At 38.3% G+C, this 25,810-nt stretch overlaps 1 protein-coding gene across 3 annotated transcripts in view; it reads left to right on the top strand.

The window, feature by feature from the left end:
• Positions 1 to 25,810, top strand: part of gria1b (glutamate receptor, ionotropic, AMPA 1b) — a 78,374-nt gene that overhangs the window by 18,143 nt on the left and 34,421 nt on the right. For all 3 annotated transcript variants that reach the window (XM_060890961.1, XM_060890962.1, XM_060890963.1), the window contains exons 3-9: positions 822 to 1,061; positions 14,617 to 14,801; positions 15,913 to 15,966; positions 21,554 to 21,712; positions 22,436 to 22,603; positions 23,705 to 23,809; positions 24,210 to 24,320. In XM_060890961.1, coding sequence (XP_060746944.1) covers positions 822 to 1,061; positions 14,617 to 14,801; positions 15,913 to 15,966; positions 21,554 to 21,712; positions 22,436 to 22,603; positions 23,705 to 23,809; positions 24,210 to 24,320 — 1,022 coding nt within the window. The remainder of the gene's footprint in view (positions 1 to 821; positions 1,062 to 14,616; positions 14,802 to 15,912; positions 15,967 to 21,553; positions 21,713 to 22,435; positions 22,604 to 23,704; positions 23,810 to 24,209; positions 24,321 to 25,810) is intronic.

Raw genomic sequence — 25,810 nt, forward strand, 5'->3', positions numbered from 1 at the left:
CCCCCAGCCCTGGAGGTGTGAGGCGAACGTTCTAACCACTAAGCCACCGTGCCCCACCTTGATATCAGCATTTACTTTGAAATTAAAAAAAAACAAAAATTGTGTTGAAAGAAGTGGAACCATTTTTGTTTTTTGGAACTATTCTATGATTTTTTTCCCCTCTAATACAGTATGCTAGGTAAAAAACAGAATTAATTTGAAAATTCTTAATTCACTGAGTGTCTTCTTTCATCTGAGCCATTAACCACCACTGTGGGACGTGGGACGTGACAAAAAATCCAGCAAAATATTGGGCACCGCAATACAGCTGCAAGACATTTTTTTCGCCTCTGTTGAAAAGAAGTAATTAAACCAAACAAATGTAATCTTAATTTTCCAAGAAACGAACGAACTGATAAAAAATAACTGCCTGTTGTATTAGATTCCATCACTACTTCAGAGTATGCATATTCATTAGACATGCATATTCATTTGGTTAGACAGCACAATAATATAATATCGGTATGTAAACTTCACAATGGACTTAGGTAGCATGATATAAAAACAACAAACACCATGATGGACATTTTCAGCATTATAAGTATTAGCAGGGGTCAATGTTTGGATAAATTTGGATAACCGTTGTTATTTACGGTGACTTGGGAATAAAAACGGATACTACAATGTGTAATGATTCTTACCAAAGCATGGGTTTTGAATAAATCTAAATATAGGATTGGTAAAAAATCTGAAATATTTGGCCTGCCTTAGCTCCAGATCAACTACAGAACTATCACACCTACTTCTACCCAATGTAAACTTCTTGTTTTTTCCCCTCACAGTTTGTTCCCAGTTCTCTAAAGGAGTCTACGCCATCATCGGTCTGTACGACAAGAAGACCATGAACATGTTGATGTCGTTCTGTGGGGCTCTGCACGTCTGCTTCGTCACACCCAGCTTCCCAATCGACACCAACAATCAGTTTGTAATCCAGCTCCGGCCCCAGCTCCAAGATGCTCTGATTGGCCTTGTGGATCACTACAAGTGGACCAAATTCGTCTACATGTATAGTTCAGATTCAGGTAAATAATTTCCAATAAGGTCAACATCTAATTGAGTGAGAATTAAGTAGAATAGCTTTGGGCTTTTTTATTATGCAGCTTTGTGCTAGAACACTGCTGTATTTTTAATTTAGTTTTGTAGGATGTTTGCCATGTTTTCTTGTTCTTGCCCAGTCGCTATTTTCATGGCTCCATCTGTACTGCATTTTGGTCGAGAAGCTCAACAAGGTATGCGACAGCCAACATCAGATGGTCCGGTCCAAAATTGCACTTACATTACTGCCTACTGATCCACTCTTGGGTAATTGGCAAAGCCAAAATAGTACTTTTTTAGTGGTGTAAGCAAAGTCCAAATTTATGTCTTTCCAGCTTCCAAGGGTTGAATATTTACACTATTATGACTCATCTTTAATATACATTACTGAAATTCTAAACAAATCAAATTGACTTAAATAAATACATATAAGCTAGTAAAGACAAGTTGGATTATGACTGTGCCATTTTGTCATGCTGTGAGGAAGAGAAGAAGCTGATAATGAGGTGCAGGCAGGTAATAAAAACAGGATTTGTTGCTAGTTTAAAAATATATGAGACTAGATGAAGTCAATTCTACAGCCACCTATATAGTACTACACCCCAGAGTGCTTTCAGAGCCACAGGTTGCACATCACCGTCCAATCGCTTTCAGCCAGTTGAGAGACAGATCAGTAGTGATGCCTTTTCCAAGATGCTGACACATTTCTTGGATGCTACTGAGTCTGAAATCTAAACCTTCAGAAACATTCTATACATTATATCCTCCATCCATCAGTAAGCTACAGTACAGTATAAGAGCAAGAAGCTTTTGCGCTTTTCTGAATTAACATCTTGACCGGGACTAGCCAAGATCGATTCAAAGCTGAGTCTTAAGGGAGCTGAGGCCAAGTCAAGGTCAAGTTTAGATGAAACTGAGAGAGAGTCAAGGTCAAGACTGAAAACTGTCGAGCCTTGAACTAGTTGGCTTCATTTTGTTAACTGTGTAAATCCGCTTTGATTTTGATTGGGGGTTGAGATGAATGTTCAGTTACATGCATAACACAGATGTGTTAACACGAGTTCTTCATGAGTGGGAGAGACAGCTCCATATGTGTTTACACAGAAAAGTCAAGAACATAGAGTCAAGAACATTCATTCATTCATTCATTCATTCATCTTCTACCGCTTATCCGAGAGTCAAGAACATGTTTTTTAAATAAAGGTACAACTTGCTAAAAAAGTGGAGACTTGTGGTGCATCCTGTAGTTACATATGTACAATGTTCTGGAATGCAAATGAGACACAAGTCCCTGTTCCCACTCATGTTTAAGGCTTTTTTTTATTCCTGTCTTTAAATATGCATTTAGTTTGTCAGTTAACTGAGATGATGGAAAGCATAAACTTCTCTATAGATAAGTTTTTTTGTGCTGGGAAAATTTTCAGATAGGTAGAAGATCCCTTAATTTTGAGTGAAGGGGTGGTGCAGTATCTGGATTGTCAGAACCGTGTGTTATTCAGGCAGGTTTGAGGTGCAAGACCTGGAAGGATGGAGAGATGCAATAGAGTTGGAGGTGACAGTCATTGTGTTGATCTGGTGAATGATTTTAAATGGGACTGAATTTTCAGCAGGGCTGCTTGAGTTTTAGTTTTCAAGTAGAGTGCCACACAAACTGGCCTGGTTGGTTGTGGGAATGGGGTCGTTTGTGTCGATTCACCTGTAGGCATTTGTGCCTGATTTCCCTCTGAAGGTGAATGTGGGCACTTTTCCACACTACTTTGCGAAACCAGTTGTCTATGTTGGGCACGTCGGATGGGACCCTGACCATGTCAACAAGGGTGGCTGAAAGCTTAATACACATTGAAATGGAGTGATGCCAGTAGAGGAGTGCTGCAGGATGTTCATACTCACGTTGATCGTCACAGCAATAGGATCTGACAAGTATTGAGGCGTTCCACCTGGCCGCTGGATTGGGGGTGATAGCTGGATGTAAGACTGATATTTACCCCAGATTCTAACAGATTGCCTTCCGTACCTGAGAGATGAATTGAGTTACTCTATTAGAAACAATGTCCTAGGGGAGGCTAAAACAGAATACATTATGACGAGGACCTTGGCAGTGTTAATGGCATTGGGGAGACCCTTGAGGAGCACCAATCAACAGGCTTTAGAAAAATAGTCCTCTAACTGATGTTGGAGCAGACGCAACAGCACAGTGTGATCTTGTTCAATATGTTCCATCATAGTCTTGGAATATATTAGGACGTCATCTATATAGACAATGACACAGTTGCCCAGTAGGTTATGGAAATGTTCATTCACGAATGATTGGAACACTGTGGACATGTTAGTCAGGCCATATGGCATCAAGTATTTATTGTGCCCCCTGGAGGTGTGGAAGGCCGTTTTTCATTCATTCCTCTCCTGTATTCTGATAATGTTATCGGTGCTCCTGAAGTCTAGATTAGTAAGGAAATGTGCCTCCTGTAGATGTTCCAGGGCAGAAGGCACCAATGGCAGGGGATATGGGTAGCATAGAGTGATAGAATTAAGCTGCCATCCTTTTTATAAGAAAAACAAAACAAAAAAAAAATCCAGCTGCTATTAAATTGGACAGGTGAATAAAACCTGCCACTAGTGCCTCTTCAATGTATGCTTCCATTGCCTGGGGTTCGAGGTTGGACGGGGTAAAACCCGACCATTGAGTAGTGAGGTGTTCATGAGCAGATCGATCGCACAGTTCCAGGGTCGATGTGGGGGTAGTTTTGTGGCTCTTTTCTTGCTGAACACCACCAAGAGGTCATGATATTGTTTGGGAATGATTTGCATTTTAGAGGGACCCAGGCTCTTGATGGAAGTAGCATGACAGGGCAGGGGGGCATTCAGTGAGAGACCGTCCTCTAGGCAGTGAGGGGACACCTTTAATAGTTCTTTACCTTGCCAGGAGTTCTGTGGTTCATAATCTTGGAGCCAGGGGAATCCCAGGATGATAGCATTGGTAGGTGAAGAAATGATGAAGAGTACCATTCTCTCAACATGAAACAGTCCAACCTCGTGGGTGATTGAGGAAGTCTGATGGGTGATGTATCCCTCCCCGATGGGTCGGTTATCCATTGTCGTGACTCTCAGTGATGCGGTGCATGAAATGGCAAAAAGTCTCTTCCACCAGTTGGCTGCCTTTGAGGTTAATTCTGCTCCAGAGTCCAAAGCTCTCTACACTGCACATATTTTTAAATAAAATGATAGCTATTGATTTGATATTGATGGATACTCTAGCATCATTATTCATCACAGATCTTAAAAACAGTCACAAAATGGTTGTAAAGATACCACTAAATATACTGTACAGTATTTGCCCTCTCATGCCTTTACCTTATTAATGCGGTAGTGTTATGATGTATATATGTATAGCATATCATCTTTAAAGACGCTGAAGCTGGCTCGTGTTACTGTGTTGCTTTTAGGTATCACCTAATATGATAGAAGATGGAGTGTTTTTCTTATTTATTTATTTATTTATTTATTTATTTATTTATTTATTTATTTATTTATTTTTCTGAATAATGAAACCCATTGCTGCAGTAGAGGATACACTGATTTATAATAAAGAGGTTCTTCGGAACCTGCAGTGACGACTGTGTAATGTAGAAAGTGAGGAGGAACATGATGCTGTTCGGAGCTGTTCGGCTTGGCACGGAGAGCCGGCGTTAGACCGTGGCATAGTGTAATACTGCCACTGTCTCTGGTGTAGTGACTTCAGTTATGGCTCCCCAGTTACGCTGAGATTCCACGGTAGAGGGGTTGCTAATTTGCATTAGCCGAATGGCTTATCTGCCTCGATTCGCTCGAGCTATCTTAAATTAAGGTGTAAATGTTGAATTTACTATAATAAGGTGCAGAACTAAATCTAAAAAAGAGTGACGCAAATATGATAAGGCACTTGGTGTCTGCTCTGAACGAACTGAAAGGTTTAGTGATAAGGTGTACAGTTCTGTTGAGGAATATTGAATGAGTTTGGAGGAAATGTATGGAAATGTAGGAAATGGACAGTTTAATTATCTAATCTAGCAGCTTCATGGTCTTCTGGTTTCTTTCTCTTTTTTGCTGTAACAGGATCAGTGTAGTGAGTATGTATATGATGTAAACTGGATTTTAAAGATGTCCTGCCACACGTATTTCATTGCTTTTATGGTAATGTCTAAAGTTTACCATGGACTCTGTAACATTTTTTTGTGGAAAAAATGCCTTGGTTACCTTGTTTCAAGCCATTCTAGTGTGGTATAGAAAGCATTCAAATGAGCTATGCTGCTTGGCTCCGATTGGCTAACCGCTAGGATATGAGAGCATGACTATTCAGTCACCCAGCACAATAAGTAGCCTAGGCTAGAGGAAATTTGTTTACAATCACCTTGAATTGCGGCAGAATGACTTCTTCACAAGCCCGTTGACGTTCAGCCATCCTTGCTGTATAGGAAACTCACTGAGCTACACGAATTCTGGGGGCGCGGTCTCAAGTGGGAGAGCTCATGAATAGTAATGAGCTCAATCATTACTACGTCACACTGACCAGCTTTTCCAACTGACCTGATTTCTCTCCTTATTTCTTTTGTGGCTAGAACTGACCGGGGAGGTAGCAGTTCGTTTTGAAATTCACGACACAACACAAACACATATGGACCTAACACTCACTTACTCACTCACTCACTCACTCACTCACTCACTCACTCACTCATTTTCTACCGCTTATCCGAACTACCTCAGGTCACAGGGAGCCTGTGCCTATCTCAGGCGTCATCGGGCATCAAGGCAGGATACACCCTGGACGGAGTTGGACCTAACACATATCAAAAAATATAAGTAAAAGCGGTTTTGTGTGGAAGGGCACCTTTAAGCTTTACGAAGCATCCATCATTCTACGATTGACTTAAGTGCTAAAAAAAATAGAAGTAGGTTTGAACATGGATTAAAATGGAATCGTATCTTTTCAGACTTGCTTGATACAGACAATTCAGAAACATTTGGTGCAAATTGGACTGGTTTGCCATCGATCATTTTTAAAAACTCCCATCCGAGGACTTTTCAGAAGCAACTTTTGCCTGTGGATAGCTGTAGGGCTAAAGTACAGATTTCAGACAGAAAATAGATTTCCATTAGTTTTTACTAAGATCCTGTTCTGTATAGTATGTCTGTACATCAGAAAGCATGGGATGTAGTAGAAGGAATTAGCGCCGTGCACTTCTGTTGTCTCAGCAAGCTTGGTTTTAAGTCAGCTGATCACACTTATGACTGAATGTGATGCGGATTCACACTTTGCCAAATTTACGGCTGTCTCGCGTTACATAATCAGGAATTCTGTAATGCCGGCACACTTCTGAAAAACAGCATCAGACACTGTTGTAATCTCGAAAACATACTAAACAATGAAGTTAAATGATCTATTTTAAAACTGTGATTATTAGATGTAGTAGCTTTGTCGTTTAAATCACTGATAAAACTGTAACTCGTATTAAAATGACATTAAAATACAACCAAATAGGTTTGGTTTCGTATTTGAAAATGGCAGATATACAGGCTGAGATATGCAGCCTTGCGTTGTGTTACATACATCTGAAGACTGGAACCCTGATTTGTGACTCTGTATCTCATCAAGAAGGTACAATATACAACTATAGAAAATTTCCATCTGGGATTCACTCTGTTCCCGCTGCAGTGAGCGAATACTGAACTCCTTCCAACACACAAGAATACGAAATAAAGGAGACTGAATAGCATACATTTCTTACATTTGCATATGAAAGCATTAATACAATCTGTTAATTATTAACGGATGTGTGTGTCTAATTTTCACCATCACTGAACTGATCAGGGTTCGAGAACGCTCTATGACACTGAGCTAGAAATCACCTCTGGAGCCCCTCCCACTGCTCTCCTGTTGCCTAGATACTGCAGTGCTCCGGTGCACGGCTATTTTCAAACTTTTAAGTGAGTCCTCTGTTTACACGTGTTTGTGTGTTTGTGTGTGTGTGTGTGTGTGTGTGCGTGTGTGTGTGTGTTCAAACGAAGCATTTCTATTGACCAGATTTTTTCCCCCTCCTTCCCAACTCTCACAAGTAGAGAGCTAGAGTGAAATGTCAGTACTTATATAAAGGTATGTGTCAATAATGGAATGGAAAGTGAATATTGCATGCAGACCGAACGCAATTAAACAAGCTGTCGATGTCCACTTGCCAGCTCTGTTTATTGAGTACATTTGCAGTAAATCGGATGGCCGTAAAGATTCAGACGTCGTGCTCTGGCCAAATCGGCTTTAAACACAGAGCCGGCTTTGTTCACAGGAACGAAAACAGCATCTGAATCCGCTTCAGGCACATTTATTTGGTATTTGGCACGACATTCAGTGAATATATGAGGAGAAGGTGAGTTTGAGTGACACGTCGAGGAGACGACACGGGTGCAGACCTGTTCTTTTTCGACCTGTTCTTTAGCTCATCTCCTTCTGTTTCCTGTCTTATCGGTCCTGTTGCAGTAACGTGACGCGAAACTAACGCGAGACAGATAGAATGTATCGTCTTTTTCGTAAGCTCCCAGCTCACTCTTTCTCTCTTTCTTTTTCTCTCTCTTGCTTTCTGTCTCTTTCCTTCTCTCACTCTCTCTCCCGTCCTTATCTGCAGTTTAGTGCTGCTCAGTGGGTGATAAAGCCGGGCTGCTCTCCGGTGTGAAACAATTTCACAGCTGCTGAGATCTGCCCAAATGTGCCGGCGTGCACAGACGACTGGAGAGGAGAAAGCACAGGCATGGCCAAAACTGGGGAGGCATTTTGAAGTGCAATCTGACACAGTCTTTTAATGAACCACGTTGAGCGGTTGCAAACTCACTGTTCTTCTCTTTTTAAAAATTAAAAAAAAAAATTTTTATATGAAAAAAAGGTACCATTTACCAGGTTGGATATTTGTTGCCTGGATGAAGTCTTTTAGTTAACTGGGGAATTTTGGAAAAATTGCAACGTCCATATGCTGAAATTACTATTTATTATTGAGGTCTAATATATTATATTATGATATAATAGGTCTAATATATTATATTGCGACAGCTACACAGTCAGTAAATAAATCACTCAATAAATAAGTAAAGCATAGACGCATGTCAATCAAATGCTCAAACAAAGGTCTACTTAAGTCATTTAATGATCCATGCAGAGTTAATCCATGCAGATTACACTAAAAAAAAGGCATCTCTTGGCATCAAATGACCATTACATGTCAAGCGTTAGTACAGTATTTCCTTTCACTAGAATACAGAAGCCCAAACCTGATCCAGCATGACAATTCCTCCGTGCACTAAACAAGCTCCATGACGACATTAAAGTTAGAGTGGAAGAACTCACTTTGTCCTAAAAAGAGCCCTGATTCTGACTCGACACCACTGAACACCTTTGGGATGAACTGGAACGCCGACTGCACCCCAGACCTCCTACTTATCATGAACATCGGTATCTGGTCTCACTAATGCTCTTGTAGCTGAATAAACACTCATCTCTATAGCCACGCTCCAACATCTAGTGGAAAGCTTGCATAAAATGATTGGAACTTATTATAACAGGAAAGGGGAATAAATTGTTCAAAAAATACTCAGGTGTTCACATATTGTACTTTTATCTTAAATATAGTCTCATAATATGAGACTGGCTCAACTGATTAAGGCTCTGGGTTGAGGATCAGGGTTCAAGGCCCAGCACAGCCAAGCTGCCACTGCTGGGCCCTTGAGCAAGGCCCTCAACCCTCCTGCTCCAGGGGTGCTGTATCATAGCTGCCCCTGCTCTCTGACCCCAACCTCCTCAGTTGGGGTATGTGAAGAAAAGAATTCCACTGTGCTGGAAAAATATATAATAGATAATAAATAATAAAGATATAATATAAATATACATATAAATATAATAGATAATAAAGGCTTTTATGCCCCCTGTTCTTCTCCTTTTCTAAATGTACAATGACTCAAATATAAGATTATTTAACTTAATCCTAGACATTTTCTTGTAACAGTCGGGTTCTGCTGAAAGATAATTCTAGTCATTTTAAACATTTCTGGAAAGAAGCATATCTGCCAGTATTAAAATTTCTCTGACCAGAAATAGGTTTATTCATTCATTCATTCATTTTCTACCGCTTATCCGAACTACCTCGGGTCACAGGGAGCCTGTGCCTATCTCAGGCGTCATGGGGCATCAAGGCAGATTACACCATGGACGGAGTGCCAACCCATCGCAGGGCACACACACTCTAGAAATAGGTTTAATAATCTTATATTTCACGAGTCCTCAACAAATTGGACTATCTTCAAGATAATTTCATTTGCTAAGATGTCATTTTTTGGAGCGTAATATGAAATGGTCTACGGTTTTCTCAAAGCAATTTGAAAGGAGAGACGTTTGGAAATGGAAGAATGAATTTAGTAAACTAGAACCAATGAAATGAATATGTAACATATGATAATTAGCTATCTAAATGCATCAGCGTTAGGTCAGCGTGCATTTCCAAGATGATTAAATGATTAAATAGATTATGGAAATGTTTTTGTGTCCTGGAACGCAGAAAATTAAGTTTTTTCATTTTGAGATTTTTTCAAATGTTCCAAAAAGTTATTGGTGTATATGAATCATCAGAACTAGAGTTCTTGTTCAGTTCTTTTTAAAAAAATCTGCTTAGTTTTAATGAACTAAGTTGACTTGAATATTTATACGTAGTTATACCTTGTTTTTTTTACATATTTCTTTTTGAAAGATATACCTAGATTGTTTTTAATGACGTACATTGGTACATGACAGCACTAGTTAATGTGCAGATCTGAACATGTTAAATTTTCTATACCAGAAGATCTGGCATGAACCCCAGCTGCACAGATTATATAAGTGTGCTTATTTTTTTATTATGTTATCGTTTCTATAGAAACGCTCCATAGAAACTGATTATTATACATATTATACACACAAATACACACGCAACCACACACATTCAGCATCTTTGCTAAGTTTCAGTATATACATATCTTTCCTGACATGAAGAAGTCTTCAGTATGAATGATTTTTCTGTTTTTGAGGAACATGATAGCTTAAAAAAAGAAGCTTGTCAGAAAATCAATAAAAAAAATGACGAAATGAACAGGAACGAAGCATTTCACAGACGTTCCTCAACATTTAACCTATCTACAAATGAATGACAAGAATGTGGCTGAGAAGGTCCTCAAAAAAAATCCATTGTTATCAAATTGCCGTCATATAAGAGCAATAAAACACCTCAGGATGTTCAGTTCAGAACATTTCAAAATACCCAGCTTTACGTTTCCAGCATATATAAGTTTCCAGACACACTTATCCAAAAAGCCTTTCATTTTTATCACATTTTATACTGTGGGTTAAGGGCCTTGCTCAAGGGCACAGCAGTGTACAACTTGGTGTACCTGCGATTCCACCTTCCACTCAGTAGACCAACACCTTAACCACAGAGCTACACACATCCCCATCCCCATGGCAACATACATCTTAGTGCTTTATTCATTACCTGAACTAAAGCAGGACAGGAACAGTAGCCACCTTTCGTCGTTCACCGTTAATGTATTAAAAATTATATTATCTGACCAAAAATCCTATCGGAGATCAGATCAGCTTTGTGTTTGTTGCTATAAACCATGGGACTCCTCTCCGTGAGCTTGTAAAAGACTCAGGCTCGATTTGCAAGCAGCAGAAGACGACAGCTGTAATTATCTACTACTAGTGCCACTATTCATTTCCACAACAGGAAGTGCTGTCTAAGCTCCATGATAAATGCCGAATTATCTCATTGCATAAATTTGCTTATCAATTGATTCTCTTAGTTTCTCCAGTAGTCGGTGTATGTCATGTTTATGAATTACACTCAGAGGCAGTTGATCACGGGGGCCAGACGGGGAAGATTTATGTCAAACGCTGAATTTGTATACCTTCATATATCAACAGGCGTGAGGTCAGCGTTCGGGGAGAAAGTGTCTGATTGGCTGGATCATTTGTATTCCTCATCTTTAGGCTGCTCAGATGGCACATCTTACAAATATTGCTCTATGGATACAGCCTGTGCTGTTATTGATCAGCTGTCAGCTTTGCAGGTGCCGTGCAATCTGCCTCAGGTAGATTTATTAAGCAGATTTTTTCTTTTTCTTTTTTTTTTTTCTTTTTTTTTTTTTTTTTTGCCATTTATCATTTTGGACAGTTTGTTTCTCATTAATGCACTGGACAAGATCAGGAATCACAGGGTTTGTCAGTGTGAAAGATTTTTATTTTATTTTATTAAAATACAGAAGTGTTGATGCTGTTTTCAAATAATCAGTCAAAAAAACCAACATCCAGTTTATTTAGAACGAGCAGCTAAGCTAACCAAAACTGGCTAAGGAGCTAGCTTATTATTTACATTTTTAGTCAAACTCTATATTGAAGTTTAGCCACTGAGGACACTATAAACAATTCTGCCGTTAATAAATTGAATAAAGGAATTATATTTTGTTTTTTAGTTATAGCAAATATGTTTAAAGATCTAGATTGTGCAGCTTGTAATTTTAATAATTTGCTGGAATATTTGCCTAGATTTGTTTGACAAGATTTTATCCAAATGAACGATTAACAAAAGTCCCCGTTGCCCTGATAATGTCTGTGTTAAGCAGTTGTAGTTGAAGATGCTAGCTCTGGTGTGTTTATAGCTACCTATAGCTACTGGACTTGATAGCAAATTTTTCAGATACTATTTACAATTCCAATTGTAGTCCAATATCTTATTTTGCTATGTGGGTGCATTAAGTCCTATCTGTAGATCCACAAGAACAAGTAACAAAAATTTTTTTTGTTTTCTTTGCTATTCTTTGCCTACAGTATGCTAAGCAGTTGTGGTTGAAGATGCTAGCTCTGGTGAATTTCTACCTAGCTCACACCTTTAGCTTAGCAGGTTTATGTTTTCCAGCTACTTAAACTGCTGTCCTGAGTTGGTTTTAATTCCTGTAAATGTTAAACAATGTTACGGTCAGAGCCGATAACAGTAAAGTTAAGTTGATGTGATTCTGTCTCTAGTCTCTATCTGACTAGCTAAATTAGCTGTGCAGTTCTGCCAGTGCAAGTGTGAATGTGTGGCTAATGGTTTACATGGCTCACGGGTCAGGTAGGATGGCCCCTTAGCAGAATTTTGCTTAGGGCCCCAGGGAGGTCAGGATCAGCTCTGGTTACGGTTTAGTGCTCACAGGATCCTTTGTTATTATCCTTGTCCTTATGTTATGAAGTGGTTTTACTAAATTATGATAGACTTTTTTTTTGTATAATTTACCAGATGTGACGTAAAAGTAAACTCGATTTTGCTGTACTTCTACTTTTCACTTCTACTTGTGACTTTTACATATTTCATTTTTAAAACCAAATCTCTTTCTAGAAGAGCTCAGTACAACGTTGCATTTGTCTTCAATTTCTAACACATTTAAAATTTAACAGAACTATCAGCAATCATGAAACCAAAGCAGTTAGCGACAGTAATAGTGTAAAATCTAGCTTTTACTGTTCAGCTAGTTTGCATGGCCAGGATTGTTAGCATGCTAGCTAAGCTTTTCTCCCCCTTCCTTGATTCCTTAGTTAAAGAGAGATAAATACAAATTATAATTAGTGTATAATCTGAAGCCGGTCTCTTTTATTTGTGGATATCATACTTTATCATACTTTTAAATGTATAAGAACTTTGTGAAATATTTTCAACAAAATATTCTTCGGATATACTACTGTACATGTAGTGTAATGTATTGTATGTTACTTGTAAAGGCTATAGTACATTTCACCAGAACAGCTACGATGTTTTTTGTGCAGATTTTTGGTATCAGGCTTTTTTTATTTTTGGGTTGGTTTTATTGCCCAACGTTTGTTTTTGTCACTCAGACCAAGCAACAACAGCTCTACATTTTCATGAAGGTTCATCATCTCTGTTCCCTTCAGACCCTGATTCACAGGTCTGCTTTAATAAACCTAATTAGACCCATGTGTCTGCTCCACAGCAGACATGCTGTCATGTTTGGGAAATAACTTCTGTCCAAAGAACAGTCAATTCATTCTCTCATTTTCTTCCCCATATGGAGCAAGCCATCAGATGCCTAACCTGAACAGATCAGGAACAAATAGTTCATTAAGCAGCTGGAAGATAAACATAGCTGATTTAAAGCAGGCTCGGTTTTTCTCTAGCACCTGTGCCACAGTGTGAGACAGAATCCACAGAGCAATGAAGTCCCAATCAAAATCACAGTGTGAAGTCTAACATCAAGTATTTCTCCAGGAAACAAGCACAACAAGGTCAAGCTGCTTCCATGTCGCTTGCCAAACACTAAGATTCGTTTTTATAATTACCAATCAATTTCAGGCTCTGGTAAAATTTACAGCTTGTCAGGTCAAGATGCTTCAACGTCAGATCACAAGTTAAAGTAATTTACTATGAAAATAGTTTAGGAATTCATGAGAAAATCATTTGTAGCCTGTGTGGCTGCGTAGCCTCGTCTTGCTAGAAGAACTAAATGTCCCTCAACTCTCTGGATTGATTTCACATTTTTACAAAATCTTTTTGAACTCCTGCCCATACTGCACCACAGAGCAGCATATTATCTATCCTCTTTCATTTACATGAGCTCTCATACGTCCACGTTTGTCTAGCGTCGCTGGATTGTGACGAGTGAGACAATGCTGCCCCTCCCACCCAAAAATATGACCCTTAAATCATTTCAAGTTCAAAATCAGCAGACATTTGTTCTTATTCTTGGCTGGTATTCAAGAGCACATTTATGATTGCTAGAGAGAAGCAGCTCAGACCCTGTAAAGTGCGGCTTTCAGACTTCTTACATACCAGACTCTTTCCGTAGTAGAATAATTTCCCTTTTATCGTGGACCTGATTTTAATTTTAAAAGCAATAGTAGCAATATTATTTATACTTGCTTTTTTTTTGTAGGTTTTAGATTAACCTAGTTTATTCTAAGTGGCCAGTCGATTATGTTTATAACTAGAACAATATAGTATCAAGACCAACTTACATTTATACAGCTAAACAATTGAGGATTACGGGCTTTGCTCCGGGGCAAAGAGTAGCACTTTGGTGATGCTGGGATTCAAACTCTTGACCTTCTGATTATTAACCATTGAGCTAACACTTCCCTAATAGCAGCTTTGACACTAGTCACTCTGAGCCATCTATATCATTGTGTGATTTAAAAAAAAGACCAATATGGGTATGTAATAGATACATGCACTTTTTTGTCAAAAAATAAAATAACTTTATAAAATTTAGAAAACCATCTTTAGAATATTAAAGACTTTTAGACTATTAAACTTATCTATTTGTACATATTTGTACTAAGGTGAAATAGGAAATGTAAGAAACGTGTAAATTGGTGGTTTATAGAAAGTGTATAGAGTAGATAAAACTTTATTTTTGAGTAAGGTTCATATTGCAATCCTTTGCAGTGTAACATTATGTTATGGGAATCAAAGTTTAAATGGTTCTTCCCCCCTGTCTTCTTTCCTGTAGGACTGACTGTGTTACAGAAGATCCTGGACACTGCTGCAGAGAAGAGCTGGCAAGTGACATCCATCAACTTTGATACTCTTACAGAGGCAGCATTCCTTAACTCCATTCAGGACCTGGACACCAAAAAAGAAAACAAGATCATTCTGGACTGTGAGCTTGAGAGACTTAACTCCATTCTTAACCTGGTAAATATATATATATATATTCATTCATTCATTCATTCATTTTCTACCGCTTATCCGGACTACTCGGGTCACGGGGAGCCTGTGCCTATCTCAGGCGTCATCGGGCATCAAGGCAGGATACACCCTGGACGGAGTGCCAACCCATCACAGGGCACACACACACACACACTCTCATTCACTCACACACTACGGACAATTTTTCCAGAGATGCCAATCAACCTACCATGCATGTCTTTGGACCGGGGGAGGAAACTGGAGTACCCGGAGGAAACCCCCGAGGCACGGGGAGAACATGCAAACTCCACACACAAGGTGGAGGTGGGAATCGAACCCCCAACCCTGGAGGTGTGAGGCGAACGTGCTAACCACTAAGCCACCGTGCCCCCATATATATATATATATATATATATATATATATATATATATATTCACTGATCAGCAATCTTCCACAAGATATCAAATCCATGAGGCACAACAGACTTGTCACTGTCCAGTACAAATATATGTTTTAAAGGATCAATTCTTCTGTTTGGGTCTTTTTTCTCAAACAGTTGATTTATAAAGCCTAATCAAATTGCCAAAGCTATGGACCATGTAATGCCTAAAACTTTGAATATTACTGTAAAGGGATTTGTCAAATGTGGTTGCCAGATCCCCAGCCAGTTCTTAAACTTTGCTAGCAGAACACTGTTTTTTTCGTTTTTGAAAATCCCCAGAGATTTTGGAGTATAAAACCGTAAAGCAGTCAAAAAGCATGATCTATTCACTTGTCACATTTGGCAGTCATCTTGATGCTCGGGGGGTAAGAGCCTTCATTCGGTTAAGTCTTAGAGTTGCCAGAGGCTTACTATCGCTCACAGGTGTGTGAAGTCCTGGAGCGCATGTAGTCATTAAGGCCCATAATTGGGGTTCCCATGGTGACAGATGTCAAATCACACAATCTCGCACCCTCCCAGGGAGGAATAGAAGACGATGTGCAATTAATTGCTAAAAAAATGGGACTAATTAGTTTCTGTCTGGGGATCCTACAGAGATTTAGGCTATAAACAACAGAATGTTGGTATATGCATATGAGCATGTGTAATGGACTGTTTTATGTCTCTCTTTTCAGATTGCAGCACAAAGAAAGAATCTAAAGAATTATCACTTCATCCTGGCAAACCTGGTAAGTCAGACATGTAACCGGACACGTAACCAGTGTCTGCTTTGGAGCGGAACAGCCTTATCTTTAATAAATCCAGAAATCAATTGCAGCACGTCACCACCTTTATCTTATACGTAGTCCCTATCGTTTTTGTTTTGTTTTTGTTTTTTTGTCTGGTCAGAGCGCATGTTCTTTTAAATGCAGAACACAATGCAGACAGATTGCTGACTGCCTGCTGAGTTAAAGACTTATCATCCCTACTTCTGCATGGAAAGCATCAATGTCAGATGTCTTTTCATCTGCAGCTGTGGGAGTGTTGGTGTGAGTGTGAGATTGTAGGAGTGATGGTAGATTGTGGTTTGTTTTAAAGCATGTAGCATCTGATTTTCTTTTCCTCTAGCACAGTTTTACTTTATGCAACCTTTCTTAGAATCTGAATAGTGCTAGATAAGGTGTCATATTCAAATAGACATTGTGTTCACTCACTTTGTTTCGCACATCTGATGAAACACCGTGTGACACAGTGAGACGGGGGATGCAGGTTTCACAGCAGGCCGTGTTTCTATATCATTAGCCAAATGGTCTTTACAGAAATGCAAGTCAATATTAAATCTTTTTTGTTCCCTCCTGCCTGCTATAAAATGTTTTACTGCAGTATTTTTAACACACCAAGCTCTGAATAGTGTACTACTGATTTATTATACATTCAGAAGCCCCGCAAAACATCAGTTCCATAAATTTGCATGAATAATTGCTGATTTCTAATCCCATACCTTTGGATGTGCTCCAGAAGTTAATCTATTCCCATGAAAATGAAGCTCTCTTGTGTCAGTCTCCAGTTTTTTCCACTTTGAGCACAAATTATTGTCAGTTTCACAATGATGCACAGTGATGAACTCCTGCTACAAAAAAATCTCACTTTCTTCTTCTGTGAAAATCATTGTGATCTAACAGAGCCGCTGAAGTGAATGGTTATTCTTTATAAGATATTTTATAAACCAGTAAATAAACATATCAAGGCCATTAGTTACTATTTAGAGGCCATGTAATAAGTCTCTCTTATGGCTACAATATACCAATGTCCTGACCATGAATTGTCATGAATTATTATTCTTTATCCGTTTTGAAAATTCACTCAAGGTGACATGAAGGGGCTAATGGGATATTACCCGTGTCACAACTCCAGTGAATCCAGTATGTCATTACGTTTTATTTCAAGATTTAAACTCAATGGAATACTATCAAATCTTCATGCTTTGATTCTGTGTGTCACTCCTTCAGAAAATACCAGCTCAATAAGTGCTTTGTTGCAAAAGAAATAAAAAATAACCACTTAAATCAGACAAAAGAATACCTCTCACTCTTCACACTTTTTATTTTTCCCTCATACAGTAGTAAAGTATTTCGTCTGTCGCTTTCAGAGCAACGTCAACAAAATGCGGTTCATACTGTACAGTGCTTGAAATTTCCAGGTTGCTCTGGGTTCAGGGAATAACCTTCTCAGATGTTTTGCAAACCGTTATGCAAACCACTGACATGTGGCTATTGTGATTCTTAGCAGTGTTAAGTACACAAACTCCCTCATCAATAGTCACTGTTCTACCTGGTGTTACAAAGTTAAGCTCGATCAGTTGAGCTGAATAACCTGATTCTTTATCCTAATGTTGGTTTCTAAATCAGTCGCTCCTTCATCCTCAATTGACACATACTGTAGTAAAGTTCCAGCTTTACATGTCAGACATGGTTCTGTAAAGTTGTGCCTTCTGAGAGTCCTTTTAGAGTTGGTTGACCAATTGGTGTGCAAAGAGGACACGCAATGCAAATACTGTATGTACACAATGAAATTAAATCAGAATCTTGGATATTTTTTATAAATGTAATATCTCTAGCGGACGACTTTTTTTAAGATCCGAAAAATAGGACATAGGTCACCCTGGTGTACTATTAATGTCCGTATGAAGGACCTGAAAAAATCTCTACAGAAAAAGAGAATTTACATGCATTTTTCTCATTTGCTTTAATGGCAAATGTGAAAAGGTAGATTTGTCACATTCACTCCACAGAAAGCAGGGCAACTCTGAGCATACTCCTATCTTTAAAAGTATAAGTCAGAATTTGGGTTGAGTCTAAATAAGGAAGTCTAAAAGTAGGAAAAAGGAAATCATTGACATTGATAAATATCATTGTAATTTTTAGATAGCTAGCTAAATGTAGTTAACCAGACAGGATTTATGCTCATAGATGTCTGTAATCTTCAATGCTAACAAAAGCAAGCTAACCTGACAGAATTCCTGAGAGGATTTTTCAATCTTGATAGATGTCAGTAATCTTTACTGCTAACGCTAGGCAAATGGATGACATATGCTAACCTGACTGATCATAGTTAGATGACTCACATTTTTTAAGCTGACAGGATATAAAATAAAATGTTAGTTAAAAATGTATTATATAAATCCATTCAGCTAAAGAGGTGTCCTGATCACTGACTTCAATAGGATTTCAGGAGTCCTAACAGAGACTTTTGTCATGAGTCTGTATTTGAAAGTCTAAAAGTAGGAAGAAGGAAGTCATTGACAGTCATATATATGTATTTGTATTTGTATATATATACAATCTCATTGTATTTTCATATTTTATTTTAGCTAGCTAAACGGAGCTATCCTGACAGGATTTGTGCTCATAGATGTCTGTAATCTTCAATGCTAACAAAAGCAAGCTAAATTGACACAATTCCTGAGAGGATTTTTCTTTACTGTTAATGCTAGCCAAGTAGATAACATGTGCTAACCTTAAACATTTTAATCATAATTCCAGATGGTAGTCACATTAATTAACATAAGAGGATATTTAATAAAAATGTTGGTTAAAAAAACTTAAATAAACCCATGCACCCAAAGAGCTGACTGCAGATCTTGATCCTATCAGATTTCAGGAGAAGGAAAATTAAAATCCAAAGTCAGACATTTTAATTAGAGTAGGAAAAGTCTTAGCAATGTTCAATTTTTCAAACAGCAAATTTGGACAAATAGTCATTCAGCAGCGACAAGCTGTGAATTCATAAGAAGCATTGTGAAATTTGTAATTGGGCTAGATGAGAGGAGCACAGAAACTGTAATTCCACACGAAGCATGTAATTACACTCAACAATAATAAAAAGATATCAGCCTATAAATAATCATAGTAAGAAAGGCTGCAAGAATACAACACTCGAGTGAGAGAGACCTATGCTGTACGTATATATCTGAGTCTGAGCCAGTCACCTCAGGATTCCCACACAAAAACACACACACAGCTCACGAAGGCTAAAAGGTAATCAGCGCACTTTATCAATGTGGAAATAACCGTATCCTTATAAAAAAAAAAATCCGATCTTTGAAATGGTGAACTGTGCACCTGCCTACCATCATGCTATTCAGTGCTTCAGTACCATATTGATTAACTATTACATTTTATAACGTTTATTTTCTCTGGGACTGATTCTACCTCAAGCTCATTCCTTTCAACCTTAACCAAGATGGATAGTAGTGCATAAAAAATCCATTATGGAAGCTCAGAGTTAGGAGCCTTATGTATTTGTGTTTGCCTGAACCGCTGCAGACTCAGTGGTATTTTCTCTGAAGAAATTTATCTCTAAAGACTAACGTACCTTATAATTAAGTCCTAAGTAGGATTAGTCTGCATCTGCTCCACTAATAGAATGGATTTCATTCTGTCTAAACCTACTCTTCTTATTATTCAGTATTTAAAACATGCTGGGCTTCATGCTAAATTCTTACGTATCCTTATTGGAATTTAAACAACGTATTTTTTTCATCAGCATTTTAAATCAGCACTTCTTAGTCTTTAGTCCTCTAAGGCTTCCTTAGAGGATGGTAAATATCACTGTGTGCCAAAGAAAGGATTTGTTTTTTACTTTCCTCAATCAAATTGGTGGAATTCAGTGAAAATGTAGTTGGAATTTAGTGCTAGTTAAAATGGTTAAGGCTCTGGATTGTTGATTGAAGGTTTGGAGTTCAAGCCCAAGCACGGCCAAGCTGCCACTGTTGGGCCCTTGAACAAGGCCCTTAACCCTCTCCGCTTCAGAGGCACTGTATCATGTCTGGCACTGTGCTCTGACCCAGACATCTAAAGTTTTACTAAACTTTAAATATTTTTGTAGAAAGAATTTCACTGTGCTCTAATGTATATGTGACAAACTAAAGGTACTACCCATTCAATATATGTTTGATGTCGTAACCCTGAAAAATAAATCAATCAACAGGGTCAATTTTTACTTGACAGAGACTGTTGGTTTGTTACCCCACTGTGTCCACCTGTTCTATGTTAGTCTCTAGTTCCTCCATGTATATGATATGTGTAATTTCCTGTTTCAACACTAGTTGATGTTCCTTGCTTCATCAAATACGTTAACTTTAGTTAATGTAGCTTGTTTGTGATTAAACTCTGGTTATGATTTTTTATTTTTTTAAGAATAATAAGCTTATTCCGAGTATACACGCTTGTGTTCTGTTCTCTCACAGCATGCTACAATTACTTTATAGCCAACTTATTAAGTTGGTGCAGAATGGCTGTAAATTGTGGTTGTTTTGCATATAAATTATTCTTATTAAATTGTATATCGTCTATGGTTTTTAGCTTTATTTTTTATATTTGGCTAAAGAAGAAAATAATAATTACTAAGTACTGGTACAACTAAGCAGAGATAGAAAGTAGAGATATAAAACCCTGCTCCCTGCAGCTAACAGTCTGAGAATTGCTGCTTTAAATCCTCCTTTACAGCAGGATTTAAACTGTATAGTATAAAGTACATTTCTGTGACATTGCTGTGATGCTGTGATTTGTATGGTCTGGTCTTTCATTCATTTATTCATTCATTCATCTTCTACCGCTTATCCGAACTACCTCGGGTCACGGGGAGCCTGTGCTTATCTCAGGCGTCAACCCATCCCAGGGCACACACTCTCATTCACTCATGCAATCACACACTACGGACAATTTTCCAGAGATGCCAATCAACCTACCGTGCATGTCTTTGGACCAGGGAGAGGAAACCCGAGTACCCGGAGGAAACCCCCGAGGCACGGGGAGAACATGCAAACTCCACACACACAAGGTGGAGGCGGGAATCGAACCCCGACCCTGGAGGTGTGAGGCGAACGTGCTAACCACTAAGGAATTAGTGTTGGGTTTATAGTGAACTCATAATTTGCACTAACCCATTAGTTCCTCAGAAGCTCTCTGTTTATAAACTGTTTATAGTAAGGACATTATTTACATTTATATTATTTAATGCCCAGTGTCACCCAAATGAGGATTGGTTCCTTTTTGAGACTAATTCCACTCAAGGCTTCTTCTTCATATCATCTCAGGGAGTTTTTCATTGCCGCCGCTGCCTCTGGATTGCTCATTAGGGACAGGTGTAGATGTTAGAGATATATAGTAACTTAATTAAAAAAAAAAATTTTCTGTTTTTTTTTTTCTGTCTATACTTCTGTAGAGCTGCTTTGAGACAATGCGAATTGTTAAAAGGCACTATACAAATAAATTGAACTGAATCGAATTGAAATTGAATTTCACATGCTAAAGCTTTAAACAATTTTGCTCTTAGGGCTTTCTGGACCTGAATTTAACAGAGTTCAGGAAAGGTGGAGCCAACATCACAGGATTGCAGCTAATGAACTACACAGACCCTAGGGTTAGCAGGACCATCGACGACTGGCTGGAGTTTGACAGCAAAGACTTGAAGAGCCCTAAGAGGAGACTCAAGGTGAAGAACTGTATTATCAGTGACAAGAGGATTTGCAGCAAGCTCTTACAGATATTGATTAGTGCTGGGTTTGTAAACGCACTGTATGTGTGTCTGGTCTGATATTTCTTACAGAATTACCAGGGTCTAATTTAATTTGCTTATTTTTTTTATCTACTAATGAACCTGGTGCACAGTTGGGAATTGAGCAACAGACAGTTGGGTTTATGTGAATTTGTGCTAATGGATTTGTGCTAATACAGATTTTTTATTTTCCAGTTACTAAAAGAGAAATAAAATCTTGAGGTAAACAGAAAACTTAAGCTACAGACCACACCTGCTAGCTAGCCTGCTAGCTAACATAGTAAATATCTATAAACCTTTTGGTCACTAGGGTATATTTTAAACGTTTAGCTTTCAAGTATTAAATAAATTAGTAATATATGACAATGAAACTCATGATTCCTGACTACGTATGTGGATTTACCAAATTTTAGCTAGTTTTCTAGACTTTCTAACTTATTTTCTTCAGTTAGCTGTGTGCTAATGTTACCTAGTAAAATATAGTATATTAGCACAAAGGCAGCATATTACTGATTATATAACCGTTTACAACATAAACTACTAATTTTCCCAATTAAGTTTTAACTCAAGTTTAATCAGGAATCTGTTGTTGAATGTAGAATTCAAAGTCCTCTCTTTGCTCACTATAACACTCACTTGTGTCTTTCTAAACCCACACAGTACACAGGAGCTCTCACCTATGATGGTGTGAGCGTCATGGCTACTGCTTTTCAAAACCTGAGGAAGCAGCGTATCGACATCTCCCGGCGGGGGAACGCAGGCGAATGTCTGGCCAATCCTCCAGCACCGTGGGGCCAAGGCATCGACATCCAGAGAGCCCTCCAACAGGTTTTACCCACACACACACACGCACACACACCTCATTGATTTAATCACCAGGCAGTTTAATCAGTTCTTGGACAGTCTGATAAAATGTGATTTGGAACTCATGAGGCATACAAAATGGTGGATTAAGATAAAATTAGGGATGAGAAAGTATGGAAAAGATTCATACTATTACAGCAGTATAATATTACAGATTTTACTGCTTCCCATTTTCAAAGAGATCACTGAATTAATTGTAACATCACAACAGCATCATATTAGATTTATATTAAAAGCATGTAACAATCCAGAAATGCTTTCTCTGATTTTTCTGTGTATACTTTGTTTATTCTTTATTTTTTAAAATCCCGCAATTAATTTGAAAATTCATCAGAAATAACATTTGAACCTATATTTTTACTCTCGATAGCAGAGCATAACACCGATGATAAACATTTTATTTTCAGACACAGATTGTTATTCACCTCCAACCTTTATATACAGTCAAAGTCAAAAACATGATATTTATACTAATATAATTAACATGTTATGGTTTCACAGTAACTGAAGTATTAATAGTAAAAATACTTGTGTTTTAAAAAGTGTTTTTATTTACTGTACCTTATCCTATAGCAGCTATAAACAAAATCCTTTATCCTGAAGACTTTCCACTTAATGGTGGAAATCAAACTGACACTAAAACTGGACACAATCTCATACCTGATTAGAGAAACTCTCATACTTATCTGATGCCTTTGTTATAAATAACACCACATTATTACGTTTATTCTTAGGTTGTGATTATATAGACGGTCCCTCTAAATGATTTTACTTGGTATAGGAACGAAAACATATTAAAACTTGTATATTAATCTGTTTATTAAACATATCAGAGGATTCTAAATGTCATTTTTTTGTGGAATTATTTAAAATAAATCATACAAAAGGGATAACTGGTGTTTTTTTTTTCTTTTTCTTTTCTTTCTTTTCTTTTTCTTTTTCTTTTTTCTTTCTCACTCATTTTTAATATCTCAGAATGCATGTTAAGGGACTCAAGGGGTGTAGGTGGGGTGGTGTACAAACTTTTACACTCGAGTTCAAAATACTGTATGTTATTCTCTATAGGTGCAGTTTGAAGGTCTAACAGGACACGTCCAATTCAACGAGAAAGGGCATCGAACTAACTTTACAGTCAGTGTAATGGAGCTCGTCCAGAGTGGACCCAAGAAGGTAAACCTCTGGTTTCCAAACACCCACATGATGATTTCTCTTTTTTCCGCTTGTCAGTAATCGTTCCCCACTACACAGAATATATATTTTTAGACATTTTTTTTATTCTTTGAGATACTTTACTCTAGGCTCACAATTGCACTCGTATTTATTTGTAGCTTTGCAGAATATCTATGTTCTTCCTTCAAAGTTTGCCAGTGCAAGTGATTAGCTGTAGCTGGTGCCTCCACCTTATCTCAGGAACACAGCGAGAGTGAAGTGTTAGTCGCTGGAGGGGTGAAAAGGGTGTGCATGCATTTCCAAGCGCTTTCCCTTCTTCTTAAGCCTTTAATATGAATATTTATCATCCTAAAAATAGCGGCACCAAAGTTCCTGCGCTGTTTCTTTCTTCTGTCTGCAGGTGGGCTACTGGAACGAAAACGAGAAGTATGTGAGCACGGCGACGTACGCCCCCTTGCTCAACGAGACGTTCGGCATGCACAATAGGACGTACATAGTCACCACCATTCTAGTAAGTGGCTCTTGTCAGAGTCATTATTTCTGATTTAGACACAATGTACCGTTCGAGAGCTTAATATAGACAGGAGCTAACTTCCACAGGTAACATTTTGTCGTTTTGTCAAAGGATCACAGGTCAGGCGGCTTGGTATTAACGCATCTTAGGCTTCATACCTCTTATTTTCTTTGGCAGGTCTAGATTGTATTGTGATAGATCATATGACACTGAGGTCTGTCCTGTTACATTCTATTTAATTTCCTTTGATGCTTGTATCGTCGTGGCTGTGTTACTCAGCACCGAAGCGAATCTCTCTTACGGCTTACTGTGCTGATTTCACTCTGTTTGAAGGGTGCAGCTCTCCTCTGAGGGACTTATTAGTTAACTATGTTTGTTAGTAGCAGAGCTTGTCTGTCTGGAGCTTGCCTGTGTGTATTAAAGAAAGGCAGAAGGACTCTTTCTTTACCGGTATCCCTGCCAATAACATTGCAGTCTGCATGTTGGAAACAACATTTGCCTGGTCTCCCTCAAGTCCTGGACTCGGCTTTAGAGAGAACTGCATTTTGCTGAAGTCGTATTTATTTTTTTCACTACTGCCAGTGAACGTTGTGAAAATTTCATAGCAACATACATGTTATCAGGAAAACACCTGTGTATTCATGCTAATACCTAATCGGCCAATCACGAAGCAGCAGCCGAATGCATATAACGCCATCAAACATCATTCTGCATAAGAGCGAGCGAGACCTTAGAGACGATGATTGTGAAGTGTTTATGGGTCTCATATTATTTTATGTTATATATAATATAGGGTTAATATTTAAAGTATTGCACACCTTTGTTCTTCAGTGTACAGTGCATTAGGAGATTGAATATTTAATTTGCTTAGAAACACAGTTCATATTTTTTTTGCTTAAACTAAGTAATCCATTGTACTTATCCCCAGTTATACCTGGATATGTTTATATATAAAAAGTACTTGTGAATATGTGAGAAGTGAACATACTTTATAGACTTCTCGTCCCGCAATAAACGTGTAGTACACTCAAATGTAGGGTTTTTTCTTCCATAAGAGTGGCTAAATCCTGTCGAGTGACGCAGAGAAAGTTCAAATCTACAGCCATACATGGCTTCGAGTCCATCAGAAAATAATTGGCCCAGGCCCACGTCACCTTTCTGAATGTCGAGTGTCTGACACAACACGGTAAGTGCATCCCAGACAGAACCCGGCGAGCATGCTGTTCCACAGGGAAGGAAAGGAGAAAAGGAAGAACCCTGTTGTCTGTCTTTTATTTATTTATTTATTTTTTTTTACAAATAAGCTGACCGTATTTTCTAAGGGCAGGCCACAGCTGTTATTCACAAACCCCCAGCCGTCGAGGCTCATCCCTCTAGTGGAATAGCAAAGGGCTTTAACTGGATGAGTGACTCAGGGGCCAACAGTTTTGCACCACACACAGGTTAGCAGCAGGATGATAGAGCGGAATTCTCCCCTACTTGTTTTG

This window comes from Tachysurus vachellii, chromosome 17 (genome assembly GCF_030014155.1).
Source record: "Tachysurus vachellii isolate PV-2020 chromosome 17, HZAU_Pvac_v1, whole genome shotgun sequence".
Classification (NCBI taxonomy): domain Eukaryota; kingdom Metazoa; phylum Chordata; class Actinopteri; order Siluriformes; family Bagridae; genus Tachysurus; species Tachysurus vachellii.